Source organism: Phocoena sinus, chromosome 17 (assembly GCF_008692025.1).
Source record: "Phocoena sinus isolate mPhoSin1 chromosome 17, mPhoSin1.pri, whole genome shotgun sequence".
Taxonomy (NCBI): Eukaryota; Metazoa; Chordata; class Mammalia; order Artiodactyla; family Phocoenidae; genus Phocoena; species Phocoena sinus.
In genome coordinates, this window is record NC_045779.1 from 76,928,159 (window position 1) to 76,942,776 (window position 14,618).

At 56.2% G+C, this 14,618-nt stretch overlaps 1 protein-coding gene across 1 annotated transcript in view; it reads left to right on the forward strand.

Annotated features, from left to right (window-relative positions):
- Window positions 1-14,618, forward strand: part of DENND3 (DENN domain containing 3) — a 56,600-nt gene that overhangs the window by 23,894 nt on the left and 18,088 nt on the right. Inside the window, 10 exon segments of the mRNA XM_032610268.1 lie at window positions 481-636; window positions 2,740-2,836; window positions 3,641-3,744; window positions 4,277-4,476; window positions 5,537-5,989; window positions 5,992-6,057; window positions 11,095-11,265; window positions 11,268-11,353; window positions 12,483-12,653; window positions 13,980-14,109. Coding sequence (XP_032466159.1) covers window positions 481-636; window positions 2,740-2,836; window positions 3,641-3,744; window positions 4,277-4,476; window positions 5,537-5,989; window positions 5,992-6,057; window positions 11,095-11,265; window positions 11,268-11,353; window positions 12,483-12,653; window positions 13,980-14,109 — 1,634 coding nt within the window.

Below are 14,618 nucleotides of genomic sequence, written 5' to 3' on the forward strand. Positions count from 1 at the left end.
CGCAAAAAAAAAAAAAAAAGTGCAGCCTTGGGCAGTGTTGGGGAGGCCAGGATCCTGTGTGATGAAAACCGCTGTGAGCCCCCGTCCCTGAGAACCTCCGGACAAGTAAGTAGCCGTGCCTCGTGCCCCCGAGCCTGCGCCGTCCCTCCCAGACCCACTGGAAGCCCTTTGGCCGTCGTGGAAGGGCAGGTGCCTGCAAAGGAGGACAGGACCCTCAGCTTGTGTAGAGACGTGCGTGGTCCAAAGACGAGGCCTTCGTGAATCCTGCACTAATGAGCCTTTTGTGCTGGGAGGTGAATAAACTCCCAGCAGGGATGTATTTGTAATGACACCCTCCCCGCCCCAGTTATCGATAGGGAGTCTGAGTGTCCTGAGAGTGTTAACTTCCCTCTTCCCGGAGGGTTCTCTCTGGCCGGTAGGCAGCAGTCAGTCGCGTGATACGGGCTGGGCCGTGGTCAGTGACTCTCTGCTCCTTCCCAGGGTCCAGAGCCTTCAGATGCACCGTGAGCTGGACCTCGCTCACCTCTGCGCCAGCACAGACCTGAATGAGGGGCGAGCCTGCCGGCGGGCCTGGCAGCAACGGCTTAACTGTCAGATCCAGCAGATCACCCTGCAGCTGCTCGTCTGCATCTTCAGGTGTTTAGAGCATCGCCAGTGTCTGTAACCTGCTCCCCAGCCAGCTCCCGGTTCCACAGTGGCCACGGCCCCAAAGCCCAGGGACTGAAATCCAGGAGTGATGAGAGAGAGGCCCCTGCCCCCACGAGGATCCCTGGGAGTGTGTTTACCCCGCCTGGGGCCTTGCCACCCCCTCGTCTCTCTTGCGAATGACCACCTTGGATGGTCAGACCCGGGTAGGGGGACAGACGGATCATTTCGGGAATGAAGCCCGCCCAAAGGAGAGCCCAGGCTGGAGCACCCAGGACTGGCCCCCGTTAGAAACTTTTCTTCTTTCTTCCCCTCACTGTCACCATCAGCATCTGTGGTGTGCTGTTGGGATCCAGCCCTTGAGCTGAATGAGTTAAAGACAGTGTGGTGTGTTTACTTCAGTGTGATGCAGTGCAGGCGTCGAGCGCCTACTGCTGGCCTAAATGTGCGCTCATTTAAGGAGCATAACGGTAAATATATGCCTACATTTATAGCACGCCTTCGTGAAGACGTTATTGTGGCAAAGCCTTCAGGCCTTTTCTTTCTTCCCACTCTCTCTTCTCTGCTTTGTCTTGCAGCCTCTTCTCCCTCTCCCTCTCCCTCTCCTCTCTCTCTCTCTCTCTCTCTCCTCTCTCTCTCCTCTCTCTCTCCCTCTCTCCTCTCCCCTCTCTCTCTCCTCCCTCCCTCCTCTCCCTCCCTCCCCTCTCTCTCTCTCCCTCTCTCTCCCTCTCCCTCTCCCTCTCCCTCTCCCTCTCCCTCTCCCTCTCTCTCTCTCTCCCCTCTCTCTCTCCTCCCCCTCCCTCTCCCCTCTCTCTCTCTCCTCTCTCTCTCTCTCCTCTCCCTCTCCCTCTCCCTCTCCCTCTCCCTCTCCCCTCTCCCTCTCCCTCTCTCTCTCTCTCCTCTCTCTCCCTCTCCCCTCCCCTCTCTCCCCCTCTCCTCTCCCCTCCCTCCCTCCCTCTCTCTCCTCTCTCTCCCTCTCTCCCTCTCTCTTCTCTCCTGTCCCTCTGTCCTCTCTCTCCCCTTTCCCCCTCCCCCTCCCTCTCTCTCTCTCTCCCTCTCCCTCCCCCTCCCTCTCCCTCTCTCTCTCTCTCCCTCTCTCTCCCTCTCTCTCTCTCTCTCTCTCTCTCTCCCTCTCTCTCTCCCTCTCTCTCCCTCTCTCCCCCCCCCCCCCCCCCCGCCCGGGTTGTGTAGCAGGGAGGGTGGCAACACCAGGTCCCCTTCTGATCTGGACAGACCCTGCCTGGAGGGGTCTTTAGACCAGAGCTGGCCAACTTGATGACACTCAGTGTGATTCTTTCAAAATCAGCATTTTAATGGCTGTATTCTTTGGCTGTCTGTATTTATGTAAGCAAATGATTTATTAGGGAAAACGGGATGTCACGTTATAGATAAGGTTGTATTAGCTCTTTGCTCAGAGGAGTATAATTTGTGTGGTTGTCGAAATGTAGTTTTCCTTTTGTTCTTTTAATATGAAATCTTTCATGAAGGTTTTTGTTTTTTAATACTCTGCAAACTTGATGAGTTTAGTTCATTAAAAAGAAAATACGATATCAGATGAAGTAATTTTTTCCCTCACAAGAGAAGGAAAACATCGAACGTGCTACGTTCTGAATATGCCCTGTAGGATTACTGATTCTATTGGTAGGCTCTCACGGTAGATCAGGGGGTCATGTGCCCAAGGCCCCATGGTGTAGGATGGGGAAGTGGCCGGCGAGGGTCAGGCTAGCGGCCGAGCTGGGTCAGTGCTCAGAGTCTGGGTGCCCTTCCTGTGTCACCACCCTGAACTCAGTTTTATTTGTATGAACAATTATGGATGATTGCGTCTTCATTTGCATAAGGAGCTAGGGGGCTCGAAGAAGACAGACACCCCCCAACCCTGAGCTTCATTCCAGTTGGGGGAAAGCCATGCTTGAAGTGACGAGAAAGCCCCACCACAGAATACATCCAAACCGTGTCCCTCAGCGCTCAGAGTACTGTTCCTACAGACAGGGCTTTTCAAAGTGTGTATTTCTTGTTACTGTTTTTCTGCTGACAGCAATGTCTTTTTCATGTATTTAAAAATATTTCAACTCTTAGACTATCTTTCTTCATCAGGGGAGTGAAGAATCACTTAAATTATGAACATAGGGTGTTCAATAGTGAAGAGTTTCTCAAAACAAGAGCTCCAGGGGACCAGCAGTTTTATAAACAGGTAAGAGGTGTGTGGGGTTTGTGTGTGTGTATAGTCGATCCTTCGCCCTTTTCTGTATCTAAAGTATTTTTCAAGTCACGTGTTTCCAGTATCTGTTAATATTTTATTCAGTGTCTTAGCTTTTCTAAAAGTTTGTTTTAGCGTGGTTTCTTCTGATCCTTTGGCCAGCTCTGACTTTTTTTAATTGACTTTTTAGAGTGGCACTCACATATAACAGAATGCACCCATTTTAAGTATAGCATGTGCAGAGTTTTGACCAAGGCTTGTACCTGGTCGCCCCTTCCTCAGTCTGGATCTAGAACCTTTCCATCACGCCACACAATTCCATGCCCTTCCCATCACCGCCCCCTTCCCAGGGCCGGGCAGCATCCACACTCCCTGGGAGCTGACTTGGAGATTGGCGCGTGTGAGTCTGGAGACGGGGTGCGCTGGCTGTGAGGTGCGGAGCGTTAGAGAGGCTGCCGTCCCCAGGAGACACCAGAATCCATGATGAAACACAGGGACTGCGGCTGCTGCTGTCCCGGGGGGCAGGGTGGTTTGGACTTTTGAACTTGCTGTGGTTGTTCAAATGCAAAGAGTGGCTGATTCTTTGAGATTGGCTGGTGAGGGATTGAGGGGAAATCTTCGATTATGGTAAATGAAGAAAGCTACCTATGTCTGGGCATTTTTGTCCAAAGGTGCTGGTGAGAGGCCTCGGTGGGTTGGTAAGGGCCACGCGTGCCGTGGCTGCAGGTGCCCTGGCAGCGCGGGGAGGAAAGGACCGTGAAGCAGGCGCAGTAACCCGCCCCTCGACGTCTGTCCCAGGTCTTGGACACCTACATGTTTCACGCTTTCCTCAAGGCCCGGCTCAGCAGAAAGATGGACGCCTTTGCCCAGATGGACCTCCACACGCAGTCCGAGGAGGACAGGTTTGCATATTACGTTCTAAAGGATGCACGACTCCTTGGGTGTCCGTGTGCTCAAGGAGCACAGTTTATTTGGAAGGATAAACGATAAATTCGATCAGAGAAGTCGCACATTTAGAAATTCCTAATGAGTCGGGTAACATGTCAGGCTCCTCCCCCTGCATTTCTGTTTCTTGCAGGGGACGCTGAACGTACCTGCAGAGGCAGCTCTGGGTCTTTGTGCTGTTTTCTCCCCATTTCCTTCTCTTTCTCTCCCCGCATCGTCACCGTTTCCCGCCTCTTCCGTGCCGCTTTTCCTGAACCCCTCAAACGCGTGTCGGCTGTCGACGACGCCCTTGTTCTGTGTGCTGTGGCTTCTCCTGGGGTGTGGACCGTATGCAGCCTTCACGACACGTGGGAGAGCCAGGAGTGTGCCCGCCGTTTCCCACTCGGTGTGGGAATGCTGGATTCTGGTCACCACGGTGGGGAAAATGCCCAGTTGAGCCTGTGCTTCAGCCGTTGCTGTGTCTACAAGGTGTTGGGTTTTTCCACCCAGGATAGACGGGATGCTCCTGAGTCCAAGAAGACCCACGGTCGAGAAGATGGCCAGCCGGAAGTCCTCAGCCCCACACGGGGCTCACAGGCGCATGGTGGTCAGCATGCCCAACCTGCAGGACATCACGGTGCCCGAGCTGCCGCCCCGGAACTCATCGCTGCGGAAGATACGTACCGAGGATTGCGGAAGCAGCCACACAGGTGGTGCAGCCACGCCCGTGCTGTGGCTTTTCTCACTCACTTGGTTCTCATGCTGCCTGTCACTGAAAGAAACCACAGCTCGTTTCAGTAGAAGCGAAGGGGGGGTTATGGCTGTTGCTTTCTGACAATTAGTCATTTGACATATTTTTAGAACATTCATTTTGCAGACTATGCTCGTTACAGAAAGCGATTTCTCGTCTGTATTTTCCATCGCCCCGTCCCACTGTTTTCATACTTGTGTGTGTATATGCACGTATGTGTATGTGTACATAGGAGATACGTGATTACATATATGACTGTCTAAGGGGATGCAGCAACTCTTAGGCCCCCAGTGATTGCCAGGCCCTTCCTAGGGGCTGAGGGTACAGAGGAAGCCAGTGCCCGTGGGATAAACTGCAGTGAAGCCAGCGCTGTGAGCTGCTCGGGCCCCCAGTGGCTGCTGCCTTGGGCTAAGGCACCAGTACCAGCTGGTACCTCCTGGCGCATTCGCGGGAGAGCTGGAGGCTGAGTGGAGATCATGCCGGCGACACCAGGAGGGGCCGCATGTTCAAATGAAAAGAACTTACTGACCTTCTGGAGGCTCCTGGTGGGTCTGAGTCCCCTGCACAGCTGCCTCCTGGCTGTGTGACCCTGGGGTACCCAGTAGCTGTGTACCGGGGACCCGGGGAGGCCTCAGTCCCCACCCTGGGAGATGGGTGTGGTAACAGTACCCATGGCGCAGAGCTGCTGTTATGGTGAATGAAACAGCTGTTTGGGAGGCTTACCCGCCTGGCAGGTGCGTCTCGGCCTAGGTCATTAGCTTAGTCCTTCAACAAAGACTCACCGCCACGTGTTTCAGCTTAGCATCAGCAGTTTTAACAAATAACATTATTTGTGCCATGGGAGCAGTGAGGGGCCCCGTGCAGCGTGGGGCACGTGGAGCTTTCTGGAAGAGGCACGGGGCGTCCTGCTCCACGCTGCACCCAAGGCACAGAAACGGCTCTGGGCAGAGTGATGGGGTGGGAACGCGTGTCTGTTTCTAAGGTCTGTGCTAACCGTTCATCTCCCCTTCACTCCTCAGTTCTGGACGTGCCCCCCAAGTTGACATACACCTTCAAGATCCCGGAAATCCACTTTCCACTGGTGGGCCAGTGTGTGCAGGCATTCCACGCGGACTGCGTGGCCCAGCTGAGCAAAGCCATGGACTCGCTGGCCCCCGAGAACTCGGTGCTGCTGGCGAGGTACTTCTACCTGCGAGGGCTCGTCCAGCTGATGCAGGGCCAGCTGCTGGGCGCCCTCCTGGACTTCCAGAGCCTGTACAAGACGGATGTGCGCATCTTTCCCACCGACCTCGTCCAGAGGACGGTGGAGTCCCTGTCGGCGCCCGAGCGCGCGCAGGCCGAGCGGACGCCCGAGCTTCGCCGGCTCATCAGTGCGGTCGTGGACAAGCCCAAGGACGCCCCCAAGGCCGACGACCGCGTGAAGAACTTCGAGCTGCCCAAGAAGCACATGCAGCTGGACGACTTTGTGAAGAGGTGCAGGAGTCGGGCATCGTGAAGGACGCGGGCATCATACACCGGCTCTTCGAGGCATTAACCGTGGGTAGGAGGATGCCGGGGTGGGCGGTGCAGACCCTCGAGGGCAGGCCGGCCCAGCCTGGAGGAGCCTTGCGGGGTGGGCGGTGCAGACCCTCGAGGGCAGGCCGGCCCAGCCTGGAGGATGCCCGGGGTGGGCGGTGCAGACCCTCGAGGGCAGGCCGGCCCAGCCTGGAGGAGCCTTACGGGGCGGGCGAGGGCTTTACCTGCTTCCTGGGCTGGCCGAGGCTCTGGGAAGGGGGTGGGGACGGAGGGCCTGGTGACGCTTAATGGCATCTCTCCCGTCCTGGGGGGTTGCTCGCTGTGTGCTGACCCCTTCCTCCCACATGGGGACGCGTGGCTCCAGCTGGAATGCTTCAGGCACCTCTACCCCCGCTGCTTTTGTTTCCCACGTTTACTGCAGTCGTCTGGTTGGTCCAGAACCCTTTCCGCCCCTCCCTCCTCAGAGGGACACTGTCCCAAACTTGACCTTTCCCTTCTGACCAAGTTCTTATGCATTTGCGGCACGTGGATGCACCCACAAACAGAACATAGGATTTGTGCGTTTGTAAACTGTCCATGACTCACGTGGTACATGTGTGTCGGCCTGCATTTTCAAAGCGTATCCGTGGTGCTCACAGGCATCTCGCCGTGCCGAGGGCGGTGCAGCGTGTTGGCCTGTACCCTTGGTCGTGTCCGCCTGTCCCGATGCTGACGAGTGAGGCTCGCAGCCTGCCCCCTGGGCGTGGATGGCCTTCTCTAGGATGCAGCCCTGTCGGGTGGGAGCTGCCATCCCCCCAGCAGGTCCCTCAAGGCAGGTCTGCAGCGCGGGGGGCTGCCCAGCCGCACCTCCTGGGCAGTGCGGGGTGCAGTCGTCTGAAGTGTTCTGCGGTTTGGTGAGCAAGGTGGCCTCGCACTGAGCGTCGGCACCTGTGCTCGGGGCGTCTGGGCCTCTCTCCTTGGAGCTGCGCGGCACAGCCTGGCCTGTTTTTCCATCGGGTCAGACCTCCTTCCGTGTCCTGTGCGGGAGCCCCTGTGTCCTCTGGAAAGGCCGTGCTTTGCTGGTAACAGGTGTGGGATGTCCTTCCTCGTTACGCGGCTGCCATCGAGTTGCCCGGCCTCTCTGTACCCACGTGCGCCGCCTTCCCACCAGTGGAGGGATGGGGCCGCTTGTTCACAGTCCCTCCATCGGTCTGATGGGGGCGCGGCCGGCCTAGCGCCTACGGGGCCCTCCGTGTGGTGTCACCTTATGTCGGCCGCAGAGAAATGGCCCGTCTTGGCCAGCCAGTCTTGTCTCCCTGGGCGTCTGTGGGCGACTGGTGCTGCCCAGGGGACTCCCATGGGCAGGGCAGTGGGGGGTGCACTGAGTTCCACCAGGGGCAGAGGTTCTCACGGGGTCAACCAGCAGCACCCAGGCCACCGGGAGGTGGGGCGCAGGCACTGTGGGGGCTCAGCGCTCTCAGAGGAGGCCCTGCCCCCCCCTTCCCACGCGGGCCCTCGCGAGGACACAAGGATACGAGCACTAGGCCAGCTGCAGGGCCTGAAGTACCGCGGCGTAATCCACCCGGGGTGCTCTTCTCGTGTGGTGAGGTTGTCTGGACGTGCAGCCGGCTCCGTCCTCTCCCCCCAGCCCAGCCCGTTGCTGCGCAGCCCGGGGCCCGATGGCCTGGGCGGCGCTCTTTTCCTGGGAGAAGAGGGCCTGGCCCTCCCAGCTCTCACCTCTCCTTGGCCAGAAGCGTGTCCCACGGGAGCCAGACAGTGTGGCTTACAGCTGGACACGTGGGCGCCGTCCAGCAGCCCCAGACTTGCAGGGACGTGAAAGGACATCCGGGAGGGCATCCTCAGATGACCACGGTGACAGTGCCGTCGATGGGCCCTGTTGTCACTTAGGCTCCGTTCGCATTGCAAGCAGGTCATTGTTGGCCTTGATTCTGGATACGTGCACCGTTGTCGCACAGCATCCAATGTACGTTTCTGCCTGACGGGCGCGTATGTGCTAATAAAAGGATTAGGTCAAGCTGAAGGTCACCATCTTAGAATAAACGGATGTCACATAAGAACACACGTCGGAGTCTGGTATTCGAGGTGCAGGGCCCTCACGACCTGGCCCCAGGGCGGGAGTCAGCTCTGTGTGGCCTTCAGTGTGGCCCACGGGAGCCGGTGACTCTGCCTCCCCCGTAAGATGAGCTGGAGGGGGTTGTGTTGGAGTGCGGGTGAGGGGCAGAGGTGAACAGTTGGCATTTTTGTGCAGGATTGGAGATGAATGAGTGTTCTGTCCGCAGCTTGTGGATGTGCGTGGTGGCCCCATCGTGTGCACGGTGGCTATTGCTGCGCGAGTGCCATGGATGTTGCACCGTCCAAGCTGTGCTGCGGCCCTGGCAGGGGTGGCGTCCACAGGCCCCGTGGGCATCCCTGGCCTCTCTGGTGTCCTTCACCCCGGCTCTCAAAGCCCGCGAGCCCACCTCCCGTCTGCCCGCGAGAGGAAGCCGTTCCGGTTTCTGGGGACCTGCGCTTCGCTCCGCTTGGCCCCGGCACTGTGCAGGGACCCGATGGTGGGAGCATTTGTCCTAATGACAGAAGGGACGGGTTTCTTGGCTCCAGGCTCCACGTCCGGCATCTTTGGCTCCCAACTTTCATTAAGTAATGGCATTTGTGGTTCTTCCCAACTCCCCTCTCGTGCTCTCCTGATTCTTGGGCTTTTCCTTGGCTACGTAGACTAAACATCCTCCCTCCTTGTTCGTCCACTTAAAATAGTCAAGTGCCTTTGATTATAAACATAATCATTCAGAACCGCCAGGAGGTGTAGATGGAGGCGCCCCAGTGAGAGGCAGCTACACGGAGGAGCCTTTCCAAAACGGAAGCGGGATGAGAACCGTGTCACGGGGTCAGGGGCCCCACCCTGATGCGCGCCCTCTTGGTGCCTCGCTGCCTAGCACAGGGACCCCCGGGCCTGTCTGCCTGGGCACCTGCCCACCGGCCCTTGTGCTTCATTTTTTTCAGTGACTTTCTTTTTAAGATTTTTTTTTGACGTGGACCGTTTTTAAAGTCTTCAGTGAATTTGTTACGATATTGCTTCTATTTTGTTTTGGTTTTTTGGCCGCAGGGCATGTGGGGTCTTAGCTCCCCGACCAGGGATTGAACCCACACCCCCTGCACTGGACGACAAAGTCTTAACCACTGGACCGCCAGGGAAGTCCCTCAGTAACTTACTTTCTAAAAACGACCCAAGTATATACAGATATCCCACTGTGGTGTGATTCTGTTTGGATCCAAGGACGTAAACAAATTTGTAAGTAGTAGACCACGGTTGTAAGGCAATTAGAAAAACACAGGTGAGCCAGAGGAGAACCAACTCAGAATCCTGCCACCTGGGAGGTTTCACCTGAATGTTTCTGTGCCTGCATTGTGGTGGGGATGAGGCCAGACTCAGTTGTGGCCACGACAGCAAATTCCCCAGGAAACCGTTATCTGGCAGGTGCTAGGGAACCAGAGCCGAGCTTTCACAGCCTTTCTTTTTTGTTTTTTTTGCGGTACGCGAGCCTCTCACTGTTGTGGCCTCTCCCGTTGCGGAGCACAGGCTCCGGACGCGCAGGCTCAGCGGCCATGACTCACGGGCCCAGCCGCTCCGTGGCACGTGGGATCCTCCCGGACCGGGGCACGAACCCGCGTCCCCTGCATCGGCAGGCGGACTCTCAACCACTGCCCCACCAGGGAAGTCCTCACAGCCTTTCTTGACCTCTTAGATCTGGCCTCCAGCCAGGCTGAGACGGGGAGGCTTCTGCATCCCGAGCAGGCCCCCAGTGGGAAAGGCAGACCCACGAAGGCACGGCGTCGGCGGGCTCTCTGCCTGGCACCTGCCCCACCCGCCGGCAGGGCTTTCCTCTCCAGTCCTCAGTCTCCTGATCTAGGACCAAGCTGCCCAGGGCAGCTGGGCCTGTATAGAGGGTAGAGCACAGCAAGCATTGTTAGATGCCGTGAGGGAAGAGCGCATCAGCTTAGTGGGCCCCTTGTCTGGGAAGGCTGCCCATGGGCCATTTTATCTGGGTCTTGAAGGATAGGTAGGAGTTTTCTGGTCCGAGCACTCCAGACCAGCATGTGCAGAGGCACGTAACAACATGCTTGTCACTGTGCTGGGATACAGGAGTGCGAAGGGGAGGAGGGGCCTGATCCTGGAGGAATCTGGGCCTGGTGGATACGAGGAGCCTCATTCTAGGCGTGGAGTGAAGCAGGCCGCCGGCGGGGGCCGCTTAGAAGGCAGGAGGCCACTGAGGAGCTTCTTCCTGTGTAGGATATGAAGGGCCCTCTGAGGACGGAGGGCAGACAGATCCAGGATGCAGAATGGAGGATGCAGGAGCCAGGCACAGGGAAACATCGAGCTTAGAACGGGACGGACTTCTTAGCGGCTGAGTGGGAGTTGGGGGTGGTTCCAGCTCCACGTTACAGACAGGGAAGCAGGTTCGTTCCACAGCTGGCCTGTGGTCACACCGCTAAACAGTAGTGAAGCTGGGCTTCAGACTTGGGTCTCTCTCTGACTCCGGAGCCCCTGAATATTGGACATTTGGGAAGGTTGCTGTATCAACTAAGATCATCACGGTTACAAATAATAACTTATTTGCTCACATACCCAAAGAGTACTGAGATAAACTGGCTTCAGGTAAGGCTTGATCCAGTGGTGTGGGAGTGTCACCAAGGATCTGGTCTCTTTAGCATTAGCTTCACCCTGGGACTGGCCCCAAGATGGCTGCCACCAGCTCTAGAGGTGACACAGGACTTTGTCCTTGTCCCAGTGTCCCTACCTGGTGCCCTAGGAGTTACTGTGACTACCTGGTTAGATAGGGGCTGGAGAGGGCAATGGGCTCAGGCCAGATCAAGTGCCCACCTGGGCACCTGGGGAAGGAGGGGACGCTTTCCAGGTGGTTTCCATCCAGGCAGACTTAGGTGCTGGCGCCACCTGCTATGTCCTGCGGGTAACATGCTGCTTCCTGATCGTAAAGCAACCATTCTTGAGGCACCTGTGTACGTGGCTGTAAGAATCTTTTTTTTTTTTTTTCTTTATAAAACTAAGGACACCAGAAACAGATTGACCCAGAAACATTCAAAGATTTCTACAACTGCTGGAAGGAGGCAGAAGCAGAGGCCCAAGAGGTCAGCCTGCCTTTTTCGGTGATGGAACAGCTGGACAAAAACGAGTGTGTGTATAAGCTGTCAAGCTCCGTCAAAACAAATCGCGGTGTGGGCAGATCGCCATGACCCAGAAGCGCCTGTTCCTCCTTACTGAGGGGAGGCCGGGCTACGTGGAGATTTCCACCTTCAGAAACATAGAGGTGAGGGCAGCTCTGGAAGCCGCCTGGGCTTGGGAGGTGCAGCAGCCGGAACAGCCCACCGGGCTCTGCCAGCCGTGGGCCCGTCACAAGCCACTCATGGTTTGTGCCTCAGTTTGCTCACCTGTAAAGTGGGAATAAGGATGCACCCTCCGAATAGGAGTGATGTGAGGACTGAAGAGATGGAGTGGGTGATGTGTTCAGAGCAGTAAGTGCACCGACGGCAGATTCTCTATTCAGCTGACTTGTATTTGGGGGAAGAGCAAGAAGCAAGGCAGGCTTGTCCTTTCGCTGACGTGGTTCGACAATGTAGGAGAAGCACAGACGTTGCTTTACTGGGAAACGGCCGTGGGCCAGCCCCTGTGAGCGGTTCCATCTCACGTTTCCTGATCAGGTTCCTGGCTGGCCCGCGCTGTTTATTTTATAACAACTTAAAATGTCATCTTCCCCACTAAGGGAATCTGAGTCGAGATCCTGACTCATGGCTTACCTTTATTTTCCCAGGTTTATTTCCTAAATTTATAAGCGGTGTGTTAGATGTGTTAATCCAGTTACTGCATATTCCCAGAGACAGAAGAGGCATGAGGACTCCCCTGTGGCCATGCTTGAGGCTGGGCCAGTGGACGCACCTTCTCACTTCCTTCAGTTTTCCCCCCCAAGCCTGCTTTGACGGGCTTCCTCCCAGAAGTCCAGAGACAGAGATTTAAGGAGGTGAAAGAATGAAGCACCTTTAAACGCTGTGGACGAGTCCACCGGTGTGTCTCTGTCGACGTGTGGCTGACAGGTCACACTTAGACCACCAGGAAGGCTCGCTGAGCTCCAGACACCGCCGTGACCCTGACTCCCCGTCACCTGTCTCTGAGAACAGACCACCTGGAGGAGCCCTGTTCACCCCACCCCCGGCACCCAGCTCCGGGTACTTCAGGGCCTTCTTGGGTCCTGCCGGACCTCCCCGCCGGGCAGCCCCAGCCCCAGGCCAGCCCCAAGGACTCTGCCTTCCCATGGGGATGTCAGCCAGTGCCCAGTGGGTCCCCTCAGTGTGTGCAGACCGCCACCCCTAAATGCATTTCCTATCGACTCCAGGGTCCCTGCGGGTGTCATTTCACTTACTTGCCTCTTTTTCCTTCTGCAGGAAGTCAGAAGCACCACAGTAGCTTTTCTGCTCCTGAGAATTCCCACTTTAAAAATCAAAGTGGTGTCCAAGAAAGAAGTCTTTGAAGCTAATCTTAAAACAGAGTGTGACCTGTGGCACCTGATGGTGAAGGAGATGTGGGCTGGGAAGAAGCTGGCCGACGACCACAAGGTCTGGGGCCCGGTCTGCCTTTTTATTCTCACCCAAGGCTCATGTCTCTATAATAATGCTCAGCATAAAGCCAGGTGGGACTGGGGCCTGGGCTGGGCCTGGGCGCGGGATCCATTGAATTAGATGAGGTCTCATCAGAAGGCATTAAGGATGCCGCGGTGCACGCGAGCCAGTGCAAAGCCCTGGGGTCTTGGGGGACGCCCTGGGGGCAAAGGCAAGGGCCGGCAGGGTGGTGTGGGTGGACTGTGGGACTGACCACTCTGCACTGCCCCCTGCCCCTGGTGCCACCCCAGGGAAGGGAGCGTCGGGGGCTGGACTCTGGCAGGTCTGAGCTGGGTGGTCCGGGCACACCCTGCTCTAAGCGGCTCTTCATTTTTGCCCTTCACAGGATTAGGGTTTTGGCTGGGGGGAGGTGTTAGATTCCTTCCACAGGGTTACATTTATATCCTAGGGACTTCTGTACCTTCATTTACTTTGGGCCAAACTGATGGCTTTGATCACACCAAATTAAGACTTCCTAGTCATGAAGGGTACCATGGAAGGAGGGTAAGACATGAGGACACGCGGTGCAGGGGAGATATTTGTCTTGTCTAAATGGCAAGATGAGACAGGAAAACCCACAACAAAGTGGGCAAAGAGTACGAATAGGGGACTCCCATGAGGGAGCAGTTCAGAACGTTCTGGAGAGCTGTGCCCACGGATCCTCAGGGAGATGCAGGTGAGGGCGGCACGCAGTGGAAAGCGTCAGGAAGAACGTATGTTCAGTGGTGGGAGAGCTGCCGTTTCTGATGGACGTTCTGTCACTGGAGAAGCCCAAGGTCATGGAGACAGAAGGAGCGTTTCTGTTTGGAGCAGGAAGCGGGGACTAGGTCCTGAGATTCCAATACTCTGTGACTTCGCGGCTCACTGTTTGGTTTTATACCCACTGGTTTATTTAGCACACACTGACTCATCAAAGCCCGTGGGCTGGCAGACGTCTAAGGAGAGTCGTACGGACTCACGTCCCGCCCTCTCCTTTACAGTGTCTGCGGCTGCCTTTGCCCTTGACGGCAGAGCTGAGTTGTCGTGCCAGAGACTGCATGGCCCACAGACCCTAAAGTGTTCAGCATCTGGCCCTTTACAGAAGTTTGCTGACCCCTGGTATAAACAGCCAGTGTATGTCTCAACTAAGAGGACGTGATCACATGACATCAAATCCAAATCTAAACTCTTCACGTGGCTTTGAAAAACACACATCTTTGAAAGGGTTGTTTTATGTGACGTGACAAAGTCTTAGAGTGAAATGATTTCAGTGAAGCTGTGCTGAGATGACTGTCCCTCCCACAGGACCCCCAGTACGTCCAGCAGGCACTGACCCACGTCCTGCTGATGGACGCCGTCGTCGGTGCACTGCAATCGCCCGGCGCCATCTACGCGGCCTCCAAGTTATCTTACTTTGATAAGATGAAGAACGAAAGTAAGATCAGCATGTGTTCAATGCAGCCACGGTGTCTTGAGTTATGTCTTAAGTGATTTTTATCTGGATGACTTTTGTCTTGTCCATTAGAACCAATCCCAATGTCTCGAGTTTTTTTCTTCTGTACTTTTCATTTTTGAATATCACACGTTGTTCTGCATCTTTCCTTTCCTCACTTAATAATACCTTGGAGCTCTGTGCTCCTAAGGACATATCGAGGCACCTCATCGTTTCAGTGTCTGGGTTATTAGAGTCCAAGTTACCCCGGATGATAATTGCTCCTGAGTCTTAGTTGTCAGCAACAGAATTGCTGCTGGCTGGTTCAAGCAGAGCAGAAATTCGTGGAAGGCTGTTGCGTGACTCACGGAATCGCCATCGTGGTCGCTGGAGTTCTGCGGTCGGACACACGCCCACTGCGGAGCTGCAGGGACCTCTGTGCCCGGCTGCCCCTGGCTGCTGGACCTCGCCGCACGAGCGCGTGGAGGCCCCCGATGGCCATCTCTCTTTTT